At 48.5% G+C, this 23,391-nt stretch overlaps 1 protein-coding gene and 1 long non-coding RNA gene across 5 annotated transcripts in view; one reads left to right on the top strand and one right to left on the bottom strand.

Moving 5' to 3' along the window:
- Positions 1-966: 966 nt before the first annotated feature.
- The window catches only part of CDH24 (cadherin 24), a 33,253-nt gene continuing 10,828 nt past the window's right edge, over positions 967-23,391 (top strand). Inside the window, exons 1-5 of one of the 4 annotated variants that reach the window (XM_078378327.1) lie at positions 967-989; positions 17,771-18,080; positions 20,245-20,539; positions 21,650-21,769; positions 22,841-23,008. In XM_078378327.1, coding sequence (XP_078234453.1) covers positions 17,862-18,080; positions 20,245-20,539; positions 21,650-21,769; positions 22,841-23,008 — 802 coding nt within the window. In that variant the 5' untranslated portion in view covers positions 967-989; positions 17,771-17,861. Of the gene's footprint in view, positions 990-1,862; positions 2,058-8,683; positions 13,428-17,770; positions 18,081-20,244; positions 20,540-21,649; positions 21,770-22,840; positions 23,009-23,391 lie in introns of those variants that run through there. The other 3 variants (XM_072977035.2, XM_072977034.2, XM_020809752.3) reach the window with 3 other exon arrangements.
- On the bottom strand, positions 4,813-8,598 carry LOC144583753 (uncharacterized). The gene is made up of 2 exons (XR_013537673.1): positions 8,411-8,598; positions 4,813-8,131 (listed from the first exon to the last, which is right to left on the bottom strand). It is a non-coding gene; the product is annotated as an uncharacterized LOC144583753 (long non-coding RNA).

The raw sequence follows: 23,391 nt of genomic DNA, 5'->3' as shown, positions 1-23,391 counted from the left end.
CAAGAGAATCATTTGGGTACGGTGGAGAAAACTGGGGGTGGGGGGGGCAGCGATGTGGCACGTTCCCCCCTTTCCCCCCCACATTTCCAGCGGTGTGGGTGGGACGTGGGGGAGTGAGAGGAGGGTGACGGGCCTGCCCCCCCCTTTGAAGGATTCTGGCCCTACTCCTCGGCTTCCTCTCCCATCCCCAAAAATAAGGCCCCATGTCTGTTTCCCTCACCTCTTCTGGTCTCTTTTAAAATATTCAAGAGCTCATTAAAATGCAATTGCAGCCAAACAATTCATCGGGGTGGGGAGTGGATGGGGGGGGTGTCTGCATTTGCACACAGCGGGTGGGGTGTTCAGAAGGAAGGAAACCACTGGCGCAGGATTAACCAGGGTTGCGGAGTTTCTAAACTGGGAGGTCTCTGGGTTCAAAGACAAGAAGAGACTTTCGCATTTGGGGAATCCCAAAAGTGCTAAAATTCTGTACAGGGGCTTATGCCCCATCATGGAGTGTCAGCTTCCCCTCTGCCGCTTCCATTTGGCCCCTGACCCCTACATCGTCCAGAGGATGATAAATCCTTATATTCCCTGGCATAGGATGGGGGGGGGGGAAGAGCTAGATTCTGGAGCTCATCTTGACCCCACATAAAACTGGTGGCCTGAATCAGCAATGGGAGCCTCAAGATGGCAGGTGGAATCCTCCACACATTATTTTGGACTGGCTGGGGACGCTGGGCATTGTAGTCCCAAAGAGGGAGCTTTCTTCCCTCCCTCATGCTCTGGTAAATTGTCAGTCAGGTTTGAGCCCTGGGTGGGGTTTGAAGTCGAAAAAGATGTGGGGGGGAGAACCAGGGAAAATGTTTCTGAAGGCAGGAGTGAGTTGGGGGGAGCTGGAGGGTTGTTTTTTTTCAGGTGAAACCGAAAGAGAGAGGAAAAAGTGCAGGATGATTCCCCGAATGGCCAGGGAACTCCACTGAGGAGAGAGGATCATGGTTCTCCTGGAGGTGTGAGGATGCTTGTGGGGCAGAATTAAAAGGTCACAAGGCTGGGCTAAGATGTGGGGTTCCAGGACCAGGCGGTCCTTTATGAAACTGGAGGCCACCCTGGGCCGTGTGGGTCACACCTGAAGGGTGTCGTTGTGTGTTTGTGTGGGAGTTTCGGGAGGGGGGTTGAGTGAGGCAAAACGGGAGGTTCTAGCTGAAGGGAATCCAGCTGTGAGGAGGGGTAATTAAAACCCCCAATGATTATCAAGTGGAGGGAGAGAAGGATTTGGGCTGGGGGGGTTGGGGATTATTTTCTTTTCCAGGAGTCAGGTTAGGATGGAAGGTGGGGGGTGAATCCACACGTTTGGGGTGGAAACGGGCTACAAATCAAAACGGGTCCGTTTCTGTGGAGTTGTGGGGGGGGGAGCTGCAGTTTAGACGGGACGCGGGGTGGGGGAAAGAAAGCGCTCCATGGGTGGATATTTTTGAGGGGGGGGTACACAGAAGGCGGGAAAGTCCTTTTGGGGAAGAGTTAGGGGTCCAGAGCTGTGGGCGGGGGGCGCGCGCCTATGGGTCAGGAATGGGGAAGACCCAGCTGGGGAGGGAGGGGCTCTCCCCTCCATATTTGTGGGGAGGGGGAAGAGAAGAGAGAAAAGGGGCTCGTTCTTCCTCCCCTCCTCCTTTATGATTTTTAACCCACATATACCACAAGCAGCCCCCCCCGCCCCACGGTCCTGTGAGTGTGTGTGTGTGTGTGTCTGTGGGGGGGGGGGAGGGGGAGAGGGAGGGGGGAGACGGACGAGGAGAGCGTAGTAGCTGAGAAACGCATGGAGGGGGGAGAGAAAGAGAGGGAGGGGGCGGGAGGGAGGGAGGGAGGCGGAGGGGGGGGAGCATCAGGCGAGCATCTCCGCAGAAGGAGGCTCTGCTCTGCCTCCTCCGGTCGCCGGTCCTGCTGCGCCCCCTTCTTCCCGCTCGCCCTTCGCCTCCCCCCCTCCCGCCGCTCCCCCCTCCCTCTCCTCTTCCCCCACCCCCCCTCCTCTTTCTCTCTCTCTCCCTCTCTCTCTCTCTCCCGGAGTCCCAACGAGCCAGGTAGGTCCCTTTCACTTGGGATGGCGCGGGAGGGGTGTGTATGTGTGTATGTCAAGAAACGTGGGGTGGAGGGAGGGCAGGGATGAGGTGAGGGGTGTGTGCCACCCTGGGGAGGGGGGGCTAACAGTTGGGGGGGTCGAGGAGAAGAAGGGTGACCAACAGGGGGGGGGGATGAACCACCACCACCCCGATTCACAATCCCACTCCCTTTCCCTACGTGAAGACTCCGTGTGTCCCCCCCTCCAAAACACACACACACACACTTTACCCTTCCTTCCTTCCTTCCCCCACCACCTTCCTGGGATCAGAGTTGTGCGCGGGGGGGGCTGTCCTGGAAAACTGGGGTGGGGGTTTATAATTGGGGGGGAGAAACAGGGAAGAAGGAATCCCTAATTGATCCAAGGCAAAGGGTCAATAATGCTTGGGGGGGGGGTCGGGCTCCGGATCCTGCAGGGCTCCCACTTTTTCACCCCTTCCTTCCAACCCCATTGGTGCCCCCCCTCCCTTCTTCCCCTCCCTCCCTCCCATGGACGATCTTTCTCTCTCTTTTCTCCCCCCCCCCCCGCTTCCATGGGGAAAGGAGCCCGGGATCAAAGTTTGATTAGGGACGTGACAAGACGGGAAGGGAGGGGGCGATTGTGTGTTGTGCAAGGGGGGGTGAAGGAAAGGAGGCAGCATCCCCCTCCCCTCCCTTCCCTCTTTCTCTCTCCCCCCCTCCTTGCATCCGCCGGGCTTTTTCGCTCCTTCGTGCCGCCGCCGCCGCCGTCCGTCCGGAGAGGATTCCGTATTGATTGTCACCAACGTTGTGGCTGCCGGGATTCCCGTCTTGATGGGGTTGGAGGGGGGGGAGAGAGAGAGGGAGACGGAGAGGGGGGGGAGGCTGGGATAGCAAGAGGACCCCCCCCTTCTCCCCACTCTCCATCCCCAGGTCCCAGGCGCACTGCTTCTGATCCTCTGTCCCCCCCACCCATTGCCACCCCTGGCCCCAGACCCCCTCCCCACAAACACACACACCCCACCCTTCTTTCCCCCCACCCCACCCCACCCCTCTTCTTTGCCTCTCTTGCCTTCGGTTTCAAGGCGCATCATTAGGCATTTCTCTCACGCAGATCCCCGGGTTGTAAATCTACCCCGGGAGCCTTGAGAGACTGCAGCGCGGGGAGGGGAGGGGGGCACAGGGGGAAGCTGGAAAAAAGCAGATTTGGGGGTGGGTAGGGTGGGAGGGGGAGAAGGACACCTGCTGGCAGGAGACAAGGGGGTAAAAGGAACCATGATCCCCCTCCCTCCCTCCTGCTATCCATCCATCCATCCATCCATCCATCTGCCCCCCCTCCCCAAGTATGTGCCTCTCTCCCTCCCCCCCACGCCATAATAAGGATTTGGCCATCTTTCTAAAACGTGACCCACACTCCTCCCTGTCCCAAACATCTCACCTCACTTCCCTCCCCCCAATTCTTTCGAGGTGCCCCCCTCCCAGGGTGCTGTTTCCCACCTCTGGCACCTCCTGTAGTGATCCCTGCTCCTAGGCTGCCGGGTGGATCCCAGCCCTTAAACCTACCGCTTCCCCAGCACCACCATTAGCACTCCACCCCCCCCCCAAAAATACCCTTTAGCCCAGACCTACAAGTCCTCTTCTGCCCTCCTGCCCTAACCCCAGCGGGAACCCCAAAGATTTTGGGTTTTCTTGCACAATGATTAATGCTGCCTCTTCCTGAAGCGTCACCCCTAAGAACGGTCCCTTTTAGTGAACGCCTTTAATTTGCACATTAGACACAAGTCTTGGGTCTCCTTTATCCCACGACAGCCCCTGAGAGTTTCCCCCAACCCCCCCCGCTTAGTTTTCTTAGTGTGCTTTCAGATCCAGCTTTCATCCCTCACCCCCACCCCACAACCCCAAATCAAGGTCCCTGGTTCTTCAGACCCCGCTGGCAAACCCTTTCCCTCCGATACCTGCTAAGACCTTTCCATTTTTCTATCTGTGAAACCGTACTTAAAATCATATGATTGGGGGGGGGGTTAAGATGAGGGCGAAGGCCATACAGTATAGCCTCCTGTGACATGACAGGCCCAATCAAACCCCCCCCCCTCCATACAGTATTTCACCCTACACAATCTAGAACACGGGATGCCCATTTCAAATGAACCCCAACGGCTTCACTTCATCCATACTGGGTTCTTTTTTTAAAAAAATGGGGAACCTGCCCCCTCCCGCACTTCCCATTATGCTTTTAACTTGTCCCCCACCCCACCAGAGGTAGCCTATTTCCCCCCCAACCCCGCCACGTCTCTCACACCCACCCCCTTCTCCTAGAGTCAATTTTCTGACGAGGCGAAATAAGATTTGCGGGGTTTATTCTCCCAGGGTCTGGGAATAACTAATCCTAAAAAATCCGCTTAGATTTGGGCAAGGTGGGGGCAGAGGGAAGAGACAGAGCAGCTTGGAGGGGAGAGAGAATAAATGATGGGGATGGAGAGACAGACGTATCTTGGGAAGAAAAAAGGTGATGAATTTTAAAACAAAGGAAAACACTGGTGGGTTATTATGAAGTCCATATTTGGCAGCCGTCAAGAGAGAGCCTTTGGTCTGTTTAATGTCATCTGAGAAGTGAAAGGTATATTGCCTCTGTTTACAAGAGGCTGCTAAAATTGCATTTAAACATGCAAAGGTTTTTTTTTAAAAAAACATGATATTTAATATGCTGGGTTTTTTTTTGTCTTTTACACTTGTATGCACACATATGTACACATGCACACGTTTCTGATGGATGGGAAAAGGGGACCTAGAATCCTTTGGGATTACGTCGCCATGGCCATTCGTAGATGGTTTATCATTCCCTCCATGCTTGGGAATAGAAATGTTTTTAAATAAAAGTGTCTGTGGTGCATGAGATGTAATGGATAAAATGGAACAGGGAGGGACACTATGTGAATTTTCCTATCTTTGCTTCTGTGCCTTTTGTAGCAGCCTGACCCAGAAGAAATTAAGCAGGTGAGGGGTTTCCCCCATCTTTTGATCTCCATGTTGGGAAATATATACAGTATATATATATTCACCACTTTGTTGAGCACTAAGTTAATCTTAAAAGCGCAGGGACAGGTTGAGTAAAGCCGTTGGCAACCTTGTGATGGAATCAGGAAAAGACCCCAGCAGCTCAAAATCACTTAACACAGATGCAGCTGTATATGTGTATGTGATTGGTCTTTCAATCTGGATTAATTAATCCAGAATAAGCATCACCATCTCCCCCCCCCATTCTGTAGTCATCATCCTTAATGCATTTTAGAAGCTAGGCTTGCAAGATGCCAGCATATACAAACAAGTCTTCTTCTTAACACTCTCAAAATCTGTAGTAAGTGGAAAGTGGAAAAAAAATACTATAAGCAAGGAATGCACATTGATTTTGCATATTTTTTTTAAAAAAAGGTTTTGCTTTGCTTACTGAATCACGTTTGTAAGTGACACATTCCAGTGTAAAAGGTGTTGTTGAAATCCTTTGCAGAAAATGGCTCTGAGTCAGACCTGAAGCTCAGTCTTTTCAAGCTGGTTTGTGTTGCTGACTCAGTTTTAGGGTAGAGGGAAAGAATCGTATGGAAACATGTGCTCTGACCATAGACAGAGTGCCTTTCCCTTCTGTTCTGAAAAAAGCATGAACTGTAGGTGCCACAGATGTTATTGTATATGAACTAGTGGAGACGTAAACCTTTGACAGTCTTATACGCTGACATAATCCCTAACTCAAAGAGGAGAAATTGTAGCTTTAATTAATAATGGCTGTGTACTTGCTTTACATGCAGAAGCTTCTAATTCAATCCCAACCTTCCCCAGTTAATCAAAAATAAATTAAGACGATGAGAAAGACCTGGAAAGACCTCTCGTGCTCAAAGTCAAGGAAATCTGCTCTCAAACTCAGGAATACTGCACTAGAGGGGGAAACAGTCCGAGCAACACGACAACCTGTGTTGATATATACAAAATCCCTTCTCAGCATTATTCTATAAGAATAAGCAGCATAGAATAACTACAGTGGTGCCTCGCTAGACGATGATAATCCGTTCCACTGGAATCGCTGTTTAGCTAAATCATTGTCTAGCGAAAAGCATTTCCCCATTATAATATATTGAAACCTGTTTAATGCATTCCAATGGGGGAAGAATCATCGTTGTCTAGCGAAGATCAGCCATAGGAAAGCTGCTTTGCGAACCGCCAATCAGCTGTTTAAATCGCTGTCTTGAGAAGCTTAGGTCCCAAAAACACCTGTTTTGCGAGCGCGGAGGAAGCTGTCAAAATCGTCATCTAGCGAAAATCGGTTTGCGAAGCAGGGACCAAACATTGTCCAGCGAAATTCCCCCATAGGAATCACTGTTTTGCGAATCGCTATAGCGATCGCAAAAAGTCAATGTCTAGCGAAAAAACGGTCATGCGGGGTAACTGTCTAGCGAGGCGCCACTGTATATTAATTGCTCTATTTCGTGTATGCAGTCTTTTAACATAGATCAGTTCTTGTCTTCTGCCACTAGCGACTCATGTGCCTTCCAAGTGCATGGTGACCCTCAGAGGGTTTTTGAGATATGTGACATGTTCAAGGAGTGGTTTTACGATGGCTATTGCCTTTGCCAAGTGAGGATTTGAATCCAGATCTCCTGAACCCTAGTGCAGAGGTTCCCAACTTTGGGTCACCTGGGTGTTCTTGGACTGCAATTCCAGACATCCCAGCCAGCACTGCTGGTGGTTGAGGCTTCTGGGAATTGCAGTTAGATGCCATGGGCCCGAGTGAATAATCTCTCCACTGCACCCAACTCGGTAAGCGACCAAAACCCCTAAGAATATGTTAAAATGTGTGCGTCTCGTTACAGCTGAATGAATGCAAGCCGTCGTTTGTGTACATATGTGAAAGGAGTCACAGAGAGTGCTTACCCCGTTTGCTTCTGAGAAGTAATTTTTTCATCCTACTTTTTCTGGCTGTTCCCCTCTCGTTCGCAAGCCTGTCCCATTCACGAGGCAGATCCAAGTCCTGGCTTCAGGTGGCAGATCTGAGCGTCCACCAGCCATTTTTAGACACAAGTCTGTCTCCGAATGACCGTGTCTGCAGCCTAAGAGGTTCACACGCTGTGGGTGAGGCGCGGCGCCGTTTTTTGGGGCTTTCCTGCCTCCATCGGACATGAACTGCAGAGTGAGAAGCCGCTTGGCCTTTTCTGCCTCAGGCGGCAAAATGTCTGAGGGCGGCTCTGTATCTCACACATATCTTGGGCAGCAGGCCCAGTGTCTCTGAGATGAGAATTTTACAACAGGCCGCCTCTTGAGTCTGTTTTTAGCTGCCTGGATTCATAACGTGGCTTTTCCAGCATTTTTGGCACTGTTGATGTGAGTTCAGCTGACCCACTTGAAAGCTTTTTCACACAGCTTGGGGGAGTTTTTCGGACCTCTATCTTGAAATGCAGTTCTGGCCAACATGTGTGCGCGGGATTCAGCCTCTCTCCTTTTTATTTTTCATTTTTTTAAAATAACCTTTTCATTAAGCCACTGGAAACATCAAAGCATAAGACGTGTGATTATCTTTTCCTGACTGACTGCCTTGCGCATTGGCAGCCTGTGTTTTTGCCTGGGCTAATTTTCTAACCTGTGTTGGTGACCTGCGAATGGTAATTAATTCTGGCTTGATTAGTCTGGGACTAAATGGCGTCCATCACACGTCTTTTCAGAGAAGACAATGAGGAACCCTACGAGGAGCCCCTTGCGTGCTAATTGTGGGCATTTGTAAATCTTGCTAATACGGAAATGAAAGGGAGAGAGAGTCAGGCTGAGGTTGCCCAAGAACATTCCAGATAATGCAGTTGTTTAATTGTTTCTGTTTGAAAGCAAAAAAGAAGGAGGACGAAAATCACCCTTTCAAGTCCTAGGTATAGAGGAAGGTTTTAGACTTCATCAGGAGTGTGGCCAAGTCCGTTATGAGGAAGGTCATCTGAGAGGACCAGAGATGCTCCCTAGTGTTTTGGGTAGATGGGGCAGGACCCCTTACCTCACAGCGACCCGACCGAGCCAGCAGGGAAGAGTCCAATCTGTATGTTGACTTTGCCTGAGAGAGAGAGTGAAATCATAAATGAAATGTACACATCTTTCTTTATTTTCTTTCTTTGAAATATCTTTACCCCACCTTTCTCCTCTAAAAGCTCCCAAGGCAGCTTACAACGATGAAAAACAGTATTTAAAAGCTAAAAAACAGCGAGCATACAAATATTTAAAAAGAACGGAACAAGTATCGTATTAAAAAAACATCAGTAAAATGAATACTTAAGAACATGCTTGAAAACAACAGAGCACAACAATCCATTAAAAAATATTAAATAAAACTCACCCAGGCAGCCAGTCACTCAGGGAAAGCCTGCCTGAAGAGAAAGGTCTTTGCCTGCTTGCTGAAAGACGGCCAAGATGGGGCCAGGCTGGCCTCCAGTGGGAGGGAGTTCCAAAGTCTGGGAGCAGCTACAGAGAAGGCCCTCTCCTGTGTCCCCACCAAACATGCCCTGTGATGGTGGTGGGACTGAGAAAAAAAAGGCCTCCCCGGATGATCTTAATTCCTAGACCGACTCATAGAAGGAGAGATGCCTTTGACGTCTCTCCTTTCCACCCCACCAGATCTGGTTTATGATCCATCACCACTGGGGAAACCTAGTGATGGATTATTGATTGGAAAGAAGACTTCCAGGCTATTCCTACTTGCCCATGTTCCAGTGGCCTCCTGGGGGGAAGTTGGAGTATGGAATTAAAAGGAGGGAGACTTCTTGCGTCGGGCAGGAGGGCGATTAGCCCTGGTGTTTGCGCATTTCGCAGGGCAAGCTTCCTTCCCAAAGCAGCTCGCTAAGAGAACATATTGGTGGCTCCAAGCTCAGATCTCACGTCCGCGCCCATCTTCTTCAGGAACTCTACAAAGGCAGCGATTTTTGTCACATCCCGAGATTGGTTTCCCCAAAGTGATTTGCTTTGAAAAGAAGCACGTAAGCATCTCCTGCCCTCCTACATTTCCGAGTCAGATATCTGGCCTTGAGCGTGTCTTCCCGCAATTCAAAGCCCTTCTTTCTTATCCTTATTCTCAGCAGAAGAAGTGAGCGATCACATCCACTCTTTTCTTCTGGTGTCATTTTAATTATTTAGAAAAAGCATCACGCCTTAGCCCAGAGCAGCGACCAAGAGAAAACACATGGACTTCTCCAGGTGTTCTGGGACGGCTGCTCCCATCACACCTCACCATGAGCTGCGCAGCTTAAGCCAAATGATACCTGCAGGACAAACACATCTGGAGGGTCGCACATCTGGTCCTCCCTTGATAACAAGAACTTTTAACCCCTCTCGTCAGGACCTGGCCTCAAAAGCAGCGGGACCGTGAGGGTGCCAAGGGCTTTTCAGGTCCACAAGGGCTTCTGGGAAGAAGGCTGGATTCCCAACCTTGGGTCCCCCAGAGGTTCTTGGACTACAACTCCCAGAAATCCTGGCCAACCCAGCGAGGGGTGAAGGCTCCTGGGAGTTTTTGTCCAAGAACATCTAGCAGAAAAACGTTTGCTAGAAAAACAGAAGGAAGAAAAGAGGGACAAGCAGGGAAAGTTCCTACAAGATTACTATGATGCATAAAAAGCGTGATGGATTCAGGGTTTGCTTTCAGCTGGGCTTGGCCAGACTTTTAGCCCCAGGTCTTTTTTTTAAGTCTCTGTAAGGAAATTTGCTGTTCTCTGGAAGCTGATGCCTCCTGCTTCTCCCCCTCCCATCTTTGTGTTCCTTTTCTGCTGGTGCTTGGACATCATGATGGGTATTTTAAGCGGCATCAGCTCTAAACCGTGTTGTCACGTTGCACCCCAACCAGATCCCAGCATTCTTTGCCTCATACGTAATTTTCTAATTTATCTCACTGTGAATGATCTGCTGTAACACTCTGCTTTTTTTTTTACTTCTCATTGCACGGCCAGAGTATTGGAGCTTTCTGCCGTGTGTGTGTTTTATGTTTCTTATCTTTATTCATTTGGCTTAGTACATTGGCCACCCACTCAAACCAAGAAATTCTTAGCCTCCTGAAATAAATCTACATTTTAAATGCTTCAATCTCTTTTTTTTTATGGAAGTCTGTGTTGAAGACCATAATTCTGATGCCATGCAGAATCACTGAAAGTACACGGCACCATACAACGTCCTTTCTGAAAACCAGTTTTAAGGCTTTGTGGCAATATTCCGTGTCCTCATCTTAAGCAAACTGCTCCAGATCATATCGCATGACTATGATGCCAACATCGATTTAACTACATATCAACCCAATCCACATTTTCATCTTAGATCTTCAAACACATTTCTTGGTTTGCTTGCTTTTCTGCTGCCTGCTACTAACTTGGTTTTCTTAACATTCGTTTTTTAGACGATGGCCATTCCTTACTGCATTGACCATACCGAGTAACCTTTGCAGACTATCAGCCAGTGATGCTGTATCATCTGCAGTATCACAGGTTACCCATAAACTCTCTGCTGACAGGGAATCTTGTATCTAGAATACCTCCTCTGATGTCAAGTTTTGGGACTGTTAACTGGTGTTGGGAAAACCCTATGGACATCTGCAGAAGCCTACTATAGCTAAGGTTTCTTTCGCACACACTCCCTTGGACATCAAATGGTCTGGGTTTAACAAAACACTCAAGTTTTGGAGTGCTTGGCCTTATGGTGCCCGAAAATAAACACCCCCGGGGCTTAAGTCTAGAGTGGCCGTGAGTGGGAGGAACAAAGCTCTGCCCATGGGCACCCCACCACCATCTCAAATTACAGTGGTGCCTCGCTAGATGATGATAATCTATTCCACTGAAATCGCTGTTTAGCGAAATCATTGTCTAGCGAAAAGCATTTTCCCCATTGGAATGCATTGCAACCTCTTTAATGCGTTCCAATGGGGAAGAATCGTCATTGTCTAGCGAAGATCGGCCATAGGAAAGCCGCTTTGCGAACCGCCGATCAGCTGTTTAAAGAGCTGTTTTGCGAAGCTTAGATCCCGAAAACACCTGTTTTGCGAGTGCAGAGGGAGCTGTCAAAATTGTCACCTCGCGAAAATCGGTTTGCGAAGCAGGGACCAAACATTGTCCAGCGAAATTCCCCCATAGGAATCACTGTTTTGCGAATTCGCTAGTCAATGTCTAGCAAAACAACTGTCTTGCGGGGTAACTGTCTAGCGAGGTGCCACTGCAAATGCAAAGAGAAGACCTGCTGGCCAGCCACGCAGAACCCCTTTCTTCTCTCTCTTTCCCTCCCTCTTTTTTTGCCAATTTCCCTGCTGTTTATCTTCATTTCCGATCAATAAGGAGAAGCCAAGTGACTGAAGCAGTTGTCGCTCTGAATGAATTACAGTGATTAGGGGCCCCTTCCCTGGAGGGAAGGGTGGCTGAGAGGCGAGGAGGGTGTGGGGACTGGAGGCTCTCCAGGCCACTTTCAAGAGAGGGTGCCGGCAAAGGGCAGGGGGTTTCATTAACTGTGTTTCTGGATCCTGCTCAAAAGGTGACCGCAGGTCAGGCTGCGATGGGGGCCTGGCTGCCCTGCAGGTTAATTGGGTTGAATGGAGGACTCCAAGGGAAATCATTAACATGGAAAGGGAGAGAGATGAAAAGAGAGAGGTAATGAATGCAGGTGCCAGCAACCAAACAGACGAACAAAGGAGGGCAAAGGAGAAGAAAAGGGACACCCGTTTGGGGAGTGAGCCGGTGGAATCTCAAGTGGAAGGAGGGAAGGAACAGGGCTTGGCAACTCATCCCCAGCATGTGTTGTCAACCGGAGGGCTTAACCCCGGATCACAGGAAATCAGAAAGGGCAAAGTGGTCTTCTGATCCTGTGCAGAGTGCTTTTTTTAAAAACAACGTCCTGGTTGGTGCGGCTGCTTATACATCGCCAGAAAAGAGGACATCCATTTGCATAAAATGGCATGTGCAAACGGATAGGCTGAGATGCCCAATTCGAAGCTGTTTTTCTAGCGTGAGTGGACTTCCAGTGCTCGCCACCTGAGCAGACTGGACTGTGACTGAGACCTTTCTAGGAGGATCGGCCGGCCAGGCAGGGACTGCTTACGGTGGAAGGGGCACCTTCAAGGTCCTGTGTCTCCCTGCAGTTTCACATGCCTAGCGTTCTGTTTCTCTTGAAAATAAGGACAAGGAGCCTATTTGGAGGGACAAATGGGCGAGATGATAGAGGATAGAATCATAGAATAACTGAGTTGGAAAGGGGCCTATGAGGCCATCCAGCCCAACCCCCTGCTCAAGGCAAGAATCCAAATCCAAGCAGATCAGACAGAGGGCGGTCCAGTTTTCTCTCGAAAGCCTCCAGAGTTGGTGCACTCGCCACCTCCCGAGGTCATCGCTTCCATTGTCGTACTGCTCTAACCATCAAGAAGTTTTCCTGATATCCAGCTTCAATCTGGTTTTGTGTAACTTGAGCCCGCCATTAGATACCCTGCCCTCTAGGATGATGGAGAATAGATCCTGCCCCTTCTCTGTAGGACTACCTTTCAAGTCTTTGAAAAGTGTTATCCTCTCTCCCCTCATTCTTCTTTTTTCAAGGCTAAACAGGCCTCGAGAGCATGCTTTTTCCGTCTTTCTTCCTAAGGCTTGTTTTCCAGTCCCCTGACCATTCTTACTTGCCCTTCTCTGAACTTCCTCCAGTTTCATGTCATCCTCCTTCAACGTGCAGCGTCCAGAACCGGACACCGTACTCTAGACAAGGCCTAAATCAGCGCTGAATAGAGGAGGACGTTGTACCTTGTGGGATCTGGAGACTATGCACCAAACGAGGAGCGATTCATTAAGTTGTGTGGTCCAGGGACCTAAAAGGATAAGGATAATGAGACTTCAGGGCCTCCTATAAAACCCCAATCAATAAAGGAACCGACCTCTGTGATCCCTATGCACAGAGATAAATGTGGCTGAAATATGTTATTGAAAAACTCCATCATGTTTTCTGGTAGGCTGTTAACTCACTGTCCTGAAATGGGCAGGTTTGGAGGCAAAATTTCTCCCCAGATAACACGCCTAGGAAGCCTCCAGCTTTCTCTTGCGTTGCTGGCCTTCCTTGTGACTGCATCCATCTCTCGGTCTGTCCCTTTCTGGCGCCATCCATCATCTACCCCCCCCTCGTCTCTCCCCAGGAGAGAGACAGAGAGAGAGAGAGAGAGACCTGAGGGGAATGTTGAGCAGAGACACCGAAGCAGGAGAAGGGAAAGGAGGGAGAGAGATGGAGAAAGCAGGCGGCAAAGGAGAGATGGGTGGCGGGAGAGAACCGCAGATGGAGAGATAAATAATCTGCATGGATGGACGGACCGATGGGCAGATGGCTTCGATGAATCGTTAAACGCTGTCTGTGGACAGGTGGGTGATAGGCAGGTGGAGGGAGTGATGGGCATATTGAAGGATTCTGTGGATGGATGGATGAGCGCGGGTGGGTGTTTAAGGAGACGGATGGGTGGTTGAGAGAGGGGCGGCGAGGAGGAATAAGGAATGGGGGCATGAATGCATGCATGGAGAAAAGCGAACTTTTGATGAGTTGATGGGAAGACTCAGAGCTCGGAGAAATGCTGGTTTGCGAAGGGGGGGGATTTTTGGACAGCAGCTCCCAGAAGCCCCCAGCTAGCGATGCATTCTGGGAGCTGTGGTCGAGGAAAACAACATTTCTCCAAGCTCTTGCAAGGGCCTTGAACTTCAGGAAGGGTGAGCACAAGGTAAATGGCTGGTGGATCTTTAGTAGGTCCTCTGTGAAGAAGATAGCCAGTGTGGAGTAGTGGATAGAGTAATGGGGCTAGGAGGCCTGGGTTCGAATCCGTGCTTAGACATGTAAACTGATTGGGGATGCGGAACTGGTAATACCACTTATGTAGGAAGCCCTATTAGGGTCACTATAAGTTGGTTTTGACTTGACAACACATACAGTAACATCAACAGCTATGAAGGCTAATGGTTTTTGGATGGATGTAAGTTGTGAGCTGGGAAGTACACAGAACTAGATGTAGATGTTTTTGGTCCTGGATATGTGAAGGTGCACATCCACCCATCTGTCCGTCTGTCTGTCTATCTATCCGTCCATCCACCCGTCCGTCCGTCAGTCCATCCATCTGTGCATCCTCTGTCTATCCATCCATCCATCCATCCATCCATCCATCCATCCATCCATTGTCCGTCCATCCGTCCGTCCGTCCGTCCGTCCGTCCCTCTATCTGTCTGTCTGTCTGTCTGTCTGTCTGTCTGTCTGTCTGTCTGTCTGTCTGTCTCTCTCTCTCTCTCTCTCTCTCTCTCTCTCTCTCTCTCTCTCTCTATCTATCTATCTATCTATCTATCTATCTATCTATCTATCTATCTATCTATCTATCTATCTATCTATCTATCTATCTATCTATCTATCTATCTATCCCCGAGAAGAGTAGACTGCATGGAGACACAGGAGAAGCTGTTTCTTGGCTGAAGCTGTTGTGGAATTCTCTGCCTCACTGGTAGCTCACTTGGCACAAGTACGACCGCTTTTCTTTTGCCAAGTTGAAATATAGCTGCTGCTGAGAACCTTTGGAATTTAAGGATCACGGCTTTGACAATTAATGGCTTGTATATGTATGGTTTTTCACGGTCTGAATGGTTTCATGGCCAAAACCCTGTTGATTAGCATTGTAAGTCAGACTGGTGTAGGCCCACTAAATCAATGGGGATTTAGTTAGTCAACTCTGTAAATCCCATTGATTCAAACGGGTCTCCTTTTTTTTTAAAAAAAAAGGAAAGCATGCTGCTTATATACCGCCCCATACCGCTTCAAGCACTCTCTGGGCGGTTTACAAGTTAATTATGCAGGCTACACATTGCCCACCCACCCCCCCAGCAAGCTGGGTACTCGTTTTACCATCCTCGGAAGGATAGAAGGCTGAGTCAACCTTGAACCCCAGGTCGTGAGCACAGTTTTGGCTGCAATACAGTGGTTTAACCACTGCGCCATGAGGCAATTTACTTTAACATACTAAGCCACAGATTAGGCCTATTTGAAGGTGAGAAATATGTAGAGGTGTTGACTTACTAAATGTTGTTGCTCACAGACTCTGGAACTCCCTCCCACTGGAGGCCAGGCTGGCTCCATCTTTGCTGTCCTTCCACAAGCAAAGACCTTTCTCTTCAGGCAGGCTTTCCCTGAGTAACTGGCTGTCTGAGTGAGATTTTTAAATGGATTGTTGTACCCTCTCTTTTTTTTGCTTTGAATATGTTTTGGTATTGCTTTTGTTTTCCTTTTTTTAGTGTGACGATAGTTAATCCTTTTTTAATATTTATGTACTTACTGATGTTTGTTTTAAACACTGACTTTAAATGCTTTAAGCTACCTTGGGTCCTTTTTGAGGAGAAAGGTGTGGGAAATATTTTAAATAAATCAATAAATCCCCATTGAGTCCTTGGGCCTTCGCTAGTGCAATTTATTACCCTAAGCCATAGGATATTGGCCTATATGTTTTAAATTGTCTAAAAGCTTAAAACAATTCTATGGGTTGTAAACTATTTAACATTGTTCTGTGTGCGTCTCGTTATATCCTGTCTTGAGATCGGATGATGTAAAGCAAGGTATAGATATTCTGAACGAACAAACAAACAAAATAGGGGTTTTTTTTCAAGGTCAAAGAAGGAGGTTGACACGATGTGGAAAACCTACCATGTCTGTGTACAGTACCAATCAGCTTATTTACCAATGTCAGTATCCAGTACATATTACGAGGGTGCAGTGACAAGCAAAGCAGGTAGCGCTGATCCACAAGTAAAAAAGATTTAGCCTTCACATAAAAAGCCCAGCCAGCTCTCAGCAGAAGAAAATCCAGAACTGTTCCACTCCATTAAGTCCCCTTTCCAGTTCCTGAGTCAGAAGAAGCAAATGCCTCAAGCTGACACTCTCGGAGATGGGTGCAATTCCCAGGTACAGCTTTTCAAACCGAGAGAGTCGGACCCTGAATTTCAGCCTGCCTCGGTTTGTGGAAAGGTGACAACTAATCCCAGACCAAAGACCCTCGATCCCGGGAGCTGAGATGGGAAGGGAAGGTAGACAGACAACATGGCAATAATATGATCCCCAATAGGACCGATTGACTGGATGCTTTAAGGACGGCTTCCAGCTAAATCTGCTCCCCTCCCTTCTTGTCAGATCCATCTACATTGCGCACCCTGAAAGCTGAACTTTGAACTGTGTAACCACAGAGGAGCCCAAAGGCTGAGCCCCGGGGGTGGTCTTACTGCTTGGGCCGATGGGGCAGGGCTCACCTAAGCACGAGACCATTGGGAGAAGGAACACACAGATCCCGTATTTTTCCGTGTATAAGACACCCCCATGTATAAGACGCCCCCCACTTTTCTAACCCAAAAGTAAGAAATCTAAGTGGGACTTAGCAAGTGTAGGGGGAAAGGGATCAAAGCCCTGCAGGATCACTTTGATCCCTGCTTTCCTTCCACTTGTTTTTGTTCTTTCCTCAGCTTACTTCCGTATATAAGACGACCCTCAATTTTTAGTCTAAAGATTTTAGACAAAAGTATAGTCTTATACGCAGAAAAATACGGTACTTAAGGTGTCCTTACACCATGCAAAGGAGGGGGACCGGATAGCAAGCAAGATGTGGATGGCTCAGGTTCTCCACTTTCTGCCGTCTGATCCAAAGTAGGCTTCAGCCACCACTGGTTGGGCCAAGAGGTCACCTCTGCCCTTGAATCACAGAGTGGATGAAGGGTCTTGTTGTTGTTTTCTAATTAGAACAGGTTGGCTCCCCAATCATCAGTCTGGGAGCCGTGATCCAGAACAAACAAAAAAGTTTCCCTGATTCTTTTTGTGATTCGACCGTTGGAAACACACACACACACACACACACACACACAAACAAACACACACACACACACACACACACACACACACACACACACACACACACACACACACACACACACACACACGTATCTATGGAGGATCAGTTCCAACCCCGCCCCCAGCAGCGGATGCTGAAAAATGTGGATGATATTGAACCCTGTTTTAATAGTGAATGCTCTACATCAGGCTTGTCCAACCTGCGGCCCGAGGGCCGCATGCGGCCCAGGTCAGCTTGTAATGCGGCCCAGTGCAATTTTTTTAAAAAAAGAAATTCCAAAGTTTCAAGTTACACTGCCGGCGCTTGTGGCTGGGGCACATCACAACAGTAGGGGGGGGGAGAGGGAAAGAAGGAAGGAGTGGGAGGGGAGGGGACAGGGGAGCTGCGTGACTGCATTGCACCATCCCTGTCAATAGGCGGACCCCCTCCCGGCCCCATAAAGCTGCCGGAGTCAAAGATGGCAGCCTCTGCTGTCTAAGATTGCAGCTGCCGGTAAGCGCGCTTGGAGCGGGGCTGCAGAGGATGGCTAGGGCTGCCCCCCCATGCGGCCCAAAACAAATTTTCATCTTCTAATGTGGCCCAGGGAAGGTGAAAGGTTGGACACCCCTGCTCTACATAGTATGCTCTCTGCCTCCCTCTAATGGCCAGTTCTGACAACTTCAGCTTTAGAAATATACCTTTCTAGGATTTTTCTTTCAATACTATTTTATACCATGGATAAGTGAATCAGCAGATAAGGGGGTCCTGCTATACTAATGCACACATGGCTGTGTAGGTACACGTCTGCGTGGGCAAAAGATCAGCCTGTTCTCATGCTGGATCTCTGGTCTTCCTTCCCGCCTCCAGATCCACCCAGATGGGGTAGCCGGGGTCCCTATGGGCAAGGCGGAGGAGCGACGCCGACCGCCGGAGGAGGACTAAATTGTGAGGCTGAGCGATGGCCAGCTTTCTGCAGCTCCTGCTGGCCTGGTTGGGGGGCTGTGGCTGTGCAGGCCGGCTTGTTCCCCCCATCCAGGGAACCAAGGCAGGGCCTTTCCGGGGAAACATGTCTCAGCGTTGGGATCGGCCCCTCTTGAGGTCCCGCCGCAGCTGGGTCTGGAACCAGTTCTTTGTCATCGAGGAATATGCCGGACCGGAGCCTGTCCTCATTGGAAGGGTGAGTAGCCCGAAATGATGGTCCCCACGATCCTGGCTTTGGCACATGAAGTGGAAAGGAGATGGTATTCCAGACTCTTGCAAAGGTTTGATCCACCTGTTTCCGAGCCCTTTGTGGTTTTGTCTTCATTCATTCATTCATTCATTCATTCATTCATTCATTCATTCATTCATTCATTCATTCATTTAGTTATTTATTTATTATTTATACCCTACCCATCTAGACTGAAGTCTCCTCTGGGCGGCTAACAATAAAAATGGAATAAAAACAATATAATAAAGTAAAAAACAACAACAACAATAGCAATGTGGTTCAAGATGGGAAAAAGAAAAAATATATATATTAAAGTGATGACAGAAGGGGAAAGCCTGCCTAAAGAGTCAGGTCTTAAGTTTGCTCTTTAAAAAACCCAGCGAAGGAGCCAGACAGATCTCCAGGGGCAGACTGTTCCAAAGTTGAGGGGCCACTGCCGAGAAGGCCCGGTTTCTTGTTCTTTCTCTCCGGGCCTCCCTCGGCGTTGGACCCCTCAGCTGGCCATCTTGGCTAGAACGAGTGATTCTGGTAGATCTAGGTGGGAGGAGGCGTTCCGCCAGATATCGAGGTCCTAAACCGTTTAGGGCTTTCTATGTCATTGTTAACACTTTGAAATCAATGTGGAAACGAACGGGCAGCCAATGCAATGCGGCCAGAGTGGGGGAGATATGATGATGTTTTCTCGTCCCACTGATAAGTCTGGCCGCCGCATTCTGCACCATTTGGAGCTTCCACGTCAATCTCAAAGGTAGCCCCACGTTGAGCGCATTACAGTAGCCAGTAGTCACTAAATAATCTTGTCCTCCTCGTCCTTCTCATCTTCTTATTTTCATGGCTCTCTCCTTCTTTCATATCTCCTTCTCTCAGCTTTTTCTTATGAACACCAGTTTTTCCAGACTTTTCATTTAGAAATCCTCAGACATTTCTACCCGTTTCCTTCTATGCAACGTCTTCTCTGAATTAACTTTGGGGGCGGGTTGGAATCCGTTCAGGCTTGAATCAAAGGGGATGCCATTTAAGGAGCACCAAACGTAGAATGGATGGCGCCAGCAATACGCCTCTCCCTTCAACAATGGTCGAGTTAGGGGCAGGGGACCCTCGTATAGTTCAAAACCCAGGCATAACTCCTTATGCCCCCAGAAAACATAACTGCAAAGCCTAAACAGTGGATTTGCACGGATGCACACAGACAGAGAAAGAGAGAGAAATTGAGAGAGAGAGAGAAAAAAAACACAATTCTATCAGGGGTCTCTTTTATAATATAGCAATGGCAATCCTCTCCATACAGTACCATGCATAATGAGCCTTAAAAGGATGACTTAGAAATGTTGGGGAGCAGGCAAGTCAACTGCTTTGAGCCTTCGGTACTGAACTCATAGGGTTCTAGTTGGCCACAAAAACACCTATTCTCCCCCCTCCCTTTTGTTCATGCTTGTTATCTGTTTTCTTGTCTCCTGGAGGAATGTTTACAACTTACCACCATGGATCACTGCATTGAGAGGTAACCAAATACCCAAGACTCTTAGAGCCAATGAATATTTAGTACTGTATGTTTTATTTGCGTCATTAGTATTTCATCCAGCATATCATTTTTCCCCCAAAGTAGACTTGTCCGCGAAAGCTCCCATTAAAATGTAATAGTCTTTAAGGTGCCACATGTTTTAGTCCTTTTGTTTCTTTGGATTTTGCGGATATTGAATATTTAGTTACTGAATGTTTATTTATTTATGTATTGAAATGTTTATATTTTTTCTTTGTTTGTTTTTTTAAAAAATGTTCCATGTATTTCCATAGGCCACTTCTCTAACTCGTGCAATTCAAGGGACAGGTGTACTGTACTCATTTCTAACTGCCTCAACAAAATCTCACCTGAATGGCAAACTCAATTAGAAAAGCAGCTGCAATCTGCTTTGCTTCTGAGTCTGCCATACTTCCCTGTTAATCAATTTAATAAGGCAGTGGAGGGGTTTTCTGTTCAGAAAGAGAGCTCCTAGCTAGTACCCGGGCAGGAACAGGAAGTGGGAGAGGAGCTAGGCCTAGCTAGGCCCCACCCCTTCCTGTTAAGGCCCTTCTGCCCAGGTGAGCCACATTTTGTGGTCTGTTTCTCTCTCTCCTTTTTCTATGATGATAGCTTCACACAGATGTGGACCGTGGGGAAGGTCGCATCAAGTATGTGCTGACCGGAGAAGGGGCAGGCACCGTCTTTGTGATTGATGAGAAGACTGGCAACATCCATGTCACCAAGACCTTGGACCGAGAGGAGAAAGCGCAGTACACGTTGCTGGCCCAGGCTGTGGATCGGGCATCCAACCGGCCGCTGGAACCACCGTCTGAATTCATTATCAAAGTCCAAGACATCAATGATAACCCACCAGTTTTCTTGCACGGTCCCTACCATGCCACCGTGCCCGAGATGAGCAACGTGGGTGAGTTGCAGTGGCATAGAGCTAGTCGGGGCCAAGGGGGGGGAATCCAGTCTACCCCACTGAGTTCCTTGCAGGGCTTTCTGCCCCTAGGTAAAGGTAAAGGTTCCCCTTGACAATTTTTGTCCAGTCATGTTCGACTCTGGGGGGCGGTGCTCATCCCCGTTTCCAAGCCATAGAGCCAGCATTTTGTCCGAAGACAATCTTCCGTGGTCACATGGCCAGTGCGACTTAGACACGGAATGCTGTTACCTTCCTACCGAGGTGGTCCTTATTGATCTACCTGCATTTGCATGCTTTCGAACCGCTAGGTTGGCGGGAGCTGGGACAAGCGACGGGAGCTCACTCCGTCGCGTGGATTCGATCTTACGACTGCTTGGTCTTCTGACCCTGCAGCACAGGCTTCTGCGGTTTAGCCTACAGTGCCACCACGTCCCTTAAGGTTTCTGCCCCTACCTTGCAGAAATCTTTGCAATGAGTGGGACTGAGGTTCAGGAGACCTTTTATCTGTTCTTTTTTTTTTTTTTTTTTACAAGCAGGAGGGTTGCTATTTATTTAAAGCTGTTTAGACAACAAAGAGACTTGTAACAGCTTTAAGGACTGACAAGTGTTATTTGACACAAACTTCTAAGGCCTCCAGCCCGTTTTTCTTTCAGATACAAAGGACCAGACTCAATGAAAGCTTCTGCTAAATGAAACGTGTTTCCCTCTTGTCTGTTCCTCAGTGGTTCTCTTTTGTATCGGGCCTTCTCTCATCAGAATCTCTGCAGTTCTTTCATATAAACGTGGGAAATATTTAGGCTGATTTCTAGGCAAATGGTTTCCAGAATTCCACAGTGAGAAACGGACATTGGCTTGTAGGATTTTGGGAAGGGAGGTTTCCATCTCTACCTTTCTCTCCCCAGCTTTGCAAAATATTTCTGTGAGAGACAGAATGGGCCAGGCTCAGAAATTTTCTTCCCCAGGGTTGCATCTCTAGAAGTTTCTGATTTTGGTGTCCTTCTTCCCGGAAGTAAATGAGGACAGAGTTGTGATGCATGCAGAGCCATCTAACATATATCCTCCAAGAGTGGATAATGCCACCCAATATTTCCCCCCCCCTCCATTCTGCAGGTACATCTGTAATCCAGGTAACGGCCCACGATGCAGACGATCCAGCCTACGGAAACAGCGCCAAGCTGGTCTATACGGTACTCGAAGGGTTGCCGTTCTTCTCCGTCGACCCCCAGACGGGTACACAATGCGGAGGGCGGGGCAGATTTGTGATGGAGGGCAAGTGGGTTAAGTGTCGCTTTTACGGTTGAGGCCAAGAACAACTCAGTAGGGAAACCAAGGTTGTTGTTTTTTTTACAGAACTGGGAAATGCCCCTTTTCCGAACTACAAATTCCAATTCCCATGCTGTTAGATCCTCTGGAAAAAAGAATAAGGCCAGGAAGGGTGGGAGAAAGCAGGAAAAGAGGAAGACCCCAATACGAGATTGACTGATCTTCTAAAGGAATCCACAGGCTTGCGTTTACAAGAGCTGAGCAAGACATTTGTGGAGGGCAAGACATTTTAGAGATGGCTCATTCATAGGTTCGCCATATATAGAAAGCAATGTGACGGGGTATAACAACAACAACAACAAATGCGGGTGGAGGGATTGACAAGAGTTGTCGTTTGACAAATAAAATTCGCCCCATCTCTGGGGATATAGACCCACTTCTTCTTGCCTTGGGAGGACAAATGTAATCTCTGCTCTGATGCGTTTGGGAATGATAGATGGGCAGGCTAAGAGCCTAAAAATGCACTAATGATTGAGCACCATTCAAATGTGTTTGTGACTGTACTATGCAATAAGTTTAAAAGTGCTTTGAAACGAGTGTCCATCCTCTCAGTTGTCTTGTCCTCTTGCCTGGCGCAGACCCTACGCGCCCATCAGTAGTTAATTTTATGAAACTTTACAGTCATGTAAACCTACACACCGTGGAGTTGCCTTTTCATTTCCCAGTTCATAGCCCTGTCCAGCTACGACTCTGGCTAGCTCTTCACACCCTTGGGTTTATTTCACTTTCCCCATCATTATGGGGATGGGACTAAAGTTAGAATTTGGGAAGTGCAAATGTCTAGCTATCATTTGTGAACGACACTTCTCACCCAGAGACAGAATGGCTGATAGCCATGCAAGCTTTGGAATTCTGGGAGTCGTAGGCTAAAAAAAGTAACTTTCACCATCTCTTATATGTTCCGGATTCATCCATCGATGCTCCCATGGCACTCTCTCCCTCTAATGCTTCGTCCCCTTGCTCTCTCCATGGCGGCAGGTGTGATCCGGACGGCAACCCCCAATATGGACCGGGAAACACAGCAGGAATTTCTCGTGGTGGTGCAGGCCAAAGACATGGGGGGACACGCTGGGGGGCTTTCAGGAAGCACAACCGTCACTGTCACACTTAGCGATGTCAACGACAACCCGCCCCGCTTCCCGCAGAGTAAGTTCCAAGTAGTTGGCTAGTAACTGGGCCTTAGTGGTTATTGTAAGATCGTCCCAGAGTGCAGGACATGTAATAATGGTCTCAAACTATAGGATGCTAGATTTAGGCTGAATATTAGGAAAAACTTCTTAAGCGTTCGAGAAGTACAACAATGGAACCAAATAACCTTGGGAGGTGGTGAGCGCTCCAGTGCTGGAAGCGTTCAAGGGAAAATTGGACCACCCTCTGTCAGATATTGTTTGATTTGTATTCCTGCATTGAGCTGGGGGTTGGGCTCGATGGCCTTATAGGCCCCTTCCGACTCAAATATTCTAGGATTCTAAAGGAGTCGGTATATACCATATGTGTGAATGAGGAAAAAGGCCCTCCTAAACTAGTTT

Source organism: Pogona vitticeps, chromosome 6 (genome assembly GCF_051106095.1).
Source record: "Pogona vitticeps strain Pit_001003342236 chromosome 6, PviZW2.1, whole genome shotgun sequence".
NCBI classification, from domain to species: Eukaryota; Metazoa; Chordata; class Lepidosauria; order Squamata; family Agamidae; genus Pogona; species Pogona vitticeps.
This window is presented reverse-complemented; position numbering and strand designations above follow the sequence as displayed.